Genomic DNA, 6,000 nt, shown 5'->3' with positions numbered 1-6,000 from the left:
CAAGAAAACACAACAAAACACAACACCATACGATACGGTACGAACACTACTTTTCAAAAATGCTTTTCAAACTTTTTTGGATATTAATTGTTATTAAAAATTTCGACACAATTTTTGTTTCCTCGCAACACATCTGTTTCCAAAAGAAATATTTCCTTTTCATGAATTCGAGACCAGAAAGCAATGACCCTATTGCCTTGAACATGAACTAACTGTGGAGCTTTTTCGCAATGCTGTAAACGAGTTATTATTGCGCGTCCGAGGCAAAAACTGTAACCTGCTACTGACCGGACCCACAAACTGCAGGAAATCGTTTCTATTGAATCCACTGAGAGTCATCTATCGCACTTTCTGCAATCCAGAAACAGACACCTTTGTTTGGGTGGGCGTTGAAAATGCGGAATGTATTCTCATAAATGACTTTAGGTTTAGGTGGTCAGCGCAAATTATTCCATGGCACGATCTATTGCTGATGTTAGAAGGCAATGTAATCCATTTGCCCGCGCCAAAGACCCATTATTCTACCGACATCTGTTTGCAAAGAGACACTCCGATCCTTGCCACAGGGAAAGGTCTCTTAATCTATGTCAAGAACGGAGTAATTGACCAACAAGAAATGGATATGATGTCCTCAAGGTGAAGAATTTTGAAGCTGCATCATCAAGTCCCGCGCGAGGCGCAGCGGGAAATACCGCCCTGCCGAAAGTGCTTCTCTAAGCTCCTTGTGGGTCGCCCTTAGAAACCGTGGTCGTACAAAGACTGAATTTAGCTGTCAGTTGTTTTTATTGAAAACGTTTTGTAAGCAACTTTGCAACGGCTCACATCGGTTCACAACGGTTCACATAACGTGGATAAAATATATTGTTCCCTTTCTTTTATTGGGCATGTGAACCGTTGAATTCAAACATTTTATCATGTGAAACGTCCAGAATCACTTAAAAATAATGTAAACCATTTAAACGAACTCTCCAAATGTAATACATTTGAATAGTCAAGCAAAGCGCTGCCAGTTAAGTCACGCGCGCTACAATTTCGTCCATCTTTGTTTTTGTTTCTCATGATTATTAGGTGCGTTTGTTTGTTTGTTTTTTATTTGTCTCTTTTTTTCTTTTTCTGGATATTTTTTGCCTCATACCCCCCCCCCCCCCCCACCTTCAATAATGTGTCATTTGTGACGTAATAATGTCACTATGATGCGCGTGACGGGCCTTTTCGCGGAAAAGTGTTGACGCTGAGTATGTTGGGTACACGGCACATTTTCTAGTCTCCCTCGCAGCCGTTTTTCGGGCTGTCACGGAGGCGTTGCGTGACAGTCCAAAAAAAGGCTGCGAGGGAGACTAAAGGGGCACTGTCACAGCGATTTTGCTGTATTTTGATCAAAACTGCTCAAATTTTTGACAAAGAATCTTTTTTCTGACATGAAATTGCTATTAGAACATCAGGAAGGAAATATTGGGGATTTCTTTGGGAAAGAACAAACTATAACCAGGTTTTAGCGACTTTTGTACAATACACAGATAGAACTTGAAAAAATTGGCAATTGTAATCCATTTCCATCCAAGCCATCCGCAGCGAAACATAACTAATAGTAGTTTCTGTGCACCAGTGGGGTTATTGTTAACAAAACTGAACCACCGTGATTTTGACGATTCCATCGATTCAAATATATTTTTGGTTATTCATAGTGACACAAGAAAATAGCTGACACTGCTTCTTTAACATTAAAATTGATGTTTTCATTTTAGAAGTAAGTGTGAGCTGATATCGATGCCATATACTCGATATAATCGATACTGAGGTTTCCTTTAAAAATATCGATACTTGAGACAAATATCGACTGTTTCGATCCCTTTCGAAACTGTTCACGTGACCGCTTACTTAATTATTTTTGAAGGCTGCTTTTTTGCCGAAAACCAAAATTTTCCGTTTGTGTATATGCTGTTGCACTGAGCTCGAGTTGAAGTTGTGTTTTTTTGGTTTAATGTTTGCAGTTCATAAAAAGTATTTTTAGAGTGTAGGTAATAACATCATAGAAAAGTCTTGGATGATGAGGTCACGATATCGAAAAAAATGCCAAATATCGGTAAATATCGTACTCGTATCCTATCGTTTTGAAAAACATGGCTTTGGTAGGCCCACATTTACTAAGAAAGCGGTAAAGGTTTGCTTGGGGTTGGCTGTTTCAGTTTTAGTACTTCTACAAAGTGAGATTTAGAAATTTTGTATGTCTGTGATATCAGGGCCCTCAGTTTTGGAGTGAAAAGTCTAATGACGAAGACGTAATCCGTAAAAACCTTAACATTGTGAAATATGTAAGGCAAAGAGAAAATCGCTCAAAGAAAACTATACTTCCCTTGCGGATTTTCTTATTCCGAACGCTCTAATGACAATGTTTTCAGAGTTTTAGGCAACCGGAATTCAGAATGTGCTGATGATTCAAAAAAGAAGCGCGTACATGAAATGGTTGCTTATTAAGGGCTGTTTGAATCCAAAAAGAAATTTGGTGGTATCAGTGCATTTTTGAGAGAATTAAGCAACAATCATTCGAAACAGTTGTAAAATACATAAAAATGTATGGCAATGTTATCCAAATTGAAGCTTAGATATATATCTCTGAAAAATGCTCGGTTACCGCTAATTTTCGTTTTGGATTCCAGCAACCCTCGCTAAGATCTGCTTCTTCCAAATAGCCTTAAACCGCATAAAATATCTTTGTTTTAGTAACCACCGTCCTTACGAAACCCAGGTATTTCGGACCATCCAGAGATGCGCAGAACGTGTGCGCAGTAACAAAAGCAGACACCGTCCTGCAGCATCAGCACCTCGCTACCTCGATCCCCCCTCCCCTCCCCCTTCACACTTTTCTCTCCCCTCTTGATAATCTAAACTTTTGGTAGTCTTGTGCTACTGTATACGATATAATACTGATATAAAAAAATAAACTGAACCACAATATTATAACAACCAGGCTCTTTTATTGTGAAACTGTTAACACGTGGCAATTTGATATCGATATAAAACTACTGTTAAGACGCAGGCTTCATTCCCTTAACTTTCGGTCCGGTCCTGTGGGTTCATGGGATGGCTAGATTACTTCCGGTCCTTCTCATCTCCAAGCATTTTCGCGCATTCTCCAAATCTTACGAAACAGCACAGCTTTTCCTCGCAGGTCTTGCTACCCAGAAGGCAGCACGGAATAATTGGCAGGCATCTTTGCTGAAATGAAAAAAAAAAAAAGCACTAAGATAAGTGTTTCAAAAGCTTTGGTATCGTCACCGCCTGATAATATTACATAGTAAAAACTAGCTCAATGTATTACATTAGCCCATCGAACCCTTAAATCCCCCCTCTTCCCGGGTCCAGGGGGCTCTCATCGTAATTCTTTAGGGGTTGCTCGTCTCGGTTTTCAAACCCTAGTCCTATTTGAGACCAAAATATATCCCGTCGGTACCCTTTTTTATCCCTGGCCTCTAAAAATCATAACCATTTTCAGACCTGGCCTTTAGAATCCATACCCATTCTGTAAACTCGATACCCGTTTGTTTTCAGACTAAAATATGGGTTGGGTCTTCAGATATTTGTCCTAAGAGGTTGGAAGAATTAACGATTTAGTTTTTACATGATATAAACTTATATCTGCGCCAATCTCTTCATATCAGCATGGATAAATTATATACATAAGGTCATATTACTTTTTACGGCCAGAAATGCTTAAAAACGTTTGACGAAAAATGAGAACAGTCTAAAATCTATACCCTATTTCCGAGCAAACCTTCTCATAAACCATACCCTCTGGCTCCGCATATTTATCTAGGGCAGTTCATCCGGGCCTTTCCGCGCGTTTTCCCGCGCTTTGCGCCAGTTACATGTATTCGCTTCGAATTCTGATTGGCTCGTTGTGTTGTTTACATCTGTTGCGATTGGCCAGAGTAATTACTTTGGTTTTAGGGTTTTGGTTTTACGACATTAACTTGGAAACCGCTCAATCTGAGGTAACAGTACATACCATTTGTGGAGGCAAATCTTGGACTCGGACGCCTGCTCTGTGCAAACATTTGCTAGTCCTTTCGATGCACATCAGATGCTTACAAGCATCCTCCCCGGCTACCTTGTGACAAATAACTGCACCTATTATGCATAATTTCTGTTTAAGACAATAAGAACAAAAACAAAGTAAGTTTTGTGAACGCATTCAAAGAGGTTTTCCCACTAAAGATTAACACTGATCTCCCTCATGCACCAAATGGACTTCCGTCACCCTCAAAGCACCCTGACTTGTGGAAGGTGAACCCTTTCCAAATTTACTTAGTGCTTACAGAGACTAGAATTTCTGTCCTTAGTAAAGAGTGCACTCCTTTCGTTTTCCTCCACTTTAAAATGTACGCACGTTTTAGTATATAAATAACATTTACACCGTCCGAAAGAATGACTTATCTGAATTCTACTAAGTCCCCTCCCAAAAATAGTTAAAAACACAAGCTCATGTACGAAGGAATTTTTGAAGGTTATTGCGCTGTGTTAGACCAAAAACGTTTCAAAAAGGTGGGTATGTTTGATTAGATTAGTAGATAAAACCGAATGTTAGAGAACGGTAAATCAGTAACCAAATTCGCTATAACTGATCAGTACTTACAACTTTGAGAGGAACGCCAGAGGGAAAGATGCTAGGCAGACGTCCAGTTGGCCTTGGTTTGATTGGATTTGGGTCTTCTAGCTTGACGATGCTGCGAACTTTCTTCGCCATCTCCCGATCTTCCATCTCAAGGTAGTGCATGATCGCTTGGGGATGAAATTCCATTTCCGTCTCAGCATACACGGCCACTGCGGCGAGAAACAGCAAAAGTATCATTGTCTTCATGTTGACGGATGATAATCTGTGCTCTGGATAACACGATGCGCAAAGAAACATTTGCACCTGTTTTTATAGAGGACCGCACGCTCTGAGAGCTCTACTGCGCATGCCACTTAAATTTCGCTCAGACAAAAGCTCTTCAGGTGTGTTTGGATAGCTTTAAAACTGTTTAACCCGCCCCGTGACTGTTTTCGAACACTCCAGCCCTCCGAAATTAAATCCTTTTCAAAGGGAAGATGCAAACACAATATTTTGTGTTCCTGCTGTTGTTCCTTGCTTGATTAAGTAAACAAGCAAGAGAGCAAAGCCACACACTTGGTCACGAAAAAATTAAAAGAGGTTGGGATCTTGCTCTTAATTAAAAGCATAAACTTCAAATATTTGATTTTAAGTTATTACACTCCTTCCCTAGTTAATCGAAAATAGGCATCTCCAGCGAAAAATTTTATTAACACTGAATCTTTCACTACAAGAACCCAGAAACGTGCGTTACCACATTCCTAATCTACCCTGCCCCCCAAAAAATCAGCGTTTTCTGACTTTATTTTCAACTTTCTTTTAATTCTATTGTTCTAATTTTTCACCCAAACTCTCTTAGTTTCACTTAAACTTACCAAATAGGTGGTGTCTTCAAAATTCCCCTTACCGTCAAAAAGGTAGCTCCTTTTTGAACGAACTTGTTTTATAAACCAGTTCTTTAACACTGAAGCAAATTATGGGTTGGCTCTTCAGATATTTTTTTCCTAAAAGGTTGGAAGAATTAAAGATTTAGTTGTAACATGATATAAACATATATCATCGCCAATCTCTTCATTTTAGCATGGACGAATTATGTACATAAGGTCATATTACTTTTTACGGCCACAAATGCTCGAAAACGTTTGACTAAAAAAGAGAACAGTTTAAAATTCAGTACTCAGTACTCAGTAGAACTCAGTAACGCAGTTATCTTTACTGGTACTAGGTGGATTATTAATACAGGCTGAAACAGAAGTTCTACGCCTTGGATTTTGGTTAAAAGCTGACGGAGTTTACATATTTATACTTTTCCATTGCGCATATGCCACACATCGACAATCAAACCCAAGTAGTATGCGTGATGTTTGTCACATAAACCTAGTTTAATTGGAGAAGTATCACGCGAATTT

General features: G+C 39.3%; 1 protein-coding gene across 1 annotated transcript; it reads right to left on the bottom strand.

The window, feature by feature from the left end:
* Positions 1-2,955: 2,955 nt before the first annotated feature.
* Positions 2,956-4,888, bottom strand: LOC146487345 (uncharacterized). The gene is made up of 3 exons (XM_085085707.1): positions 4,634-4,888; positions 4,007-4,144; positions 2,956-3,216 (listed from the first exon to the last, which is right to left on the bottom strand). The coding sequence occupies exons 1-3, from the start codon at positions 4,856-4,858 to the stop codon at positions 3,091-3,093; spliced, it is 489 nt and encodes a 162-aa protein (XP_084941833.1). The 5' UTR covers positions 4,859-4,888; the 3' UTR covers positions 2,956-3,090.
* Between the last annotated feature and the right edge of the window lie 1,112 nt (positions 4,889-6,000).

Source organism: Pavona decussata, unplaced genomic scaffold, assembly GCF_977016875.1.
Source record: "Pavona decussata unplaced genomic scaffold, jaPavDecu1.1 SCAFFOLD_16, whole genome shotgun sequence".
NCBI lineage: Eukaryota > Metazoa > Cnidaria > Anthozoa > Scleractinia > Agariciidae > Pavona > Pavona decussata.
The sequence above is the reverse complement of the archived record's forward strand: the minus strand, read 5'-3'. Positions and strand labels throughout refer to the sequence as shown.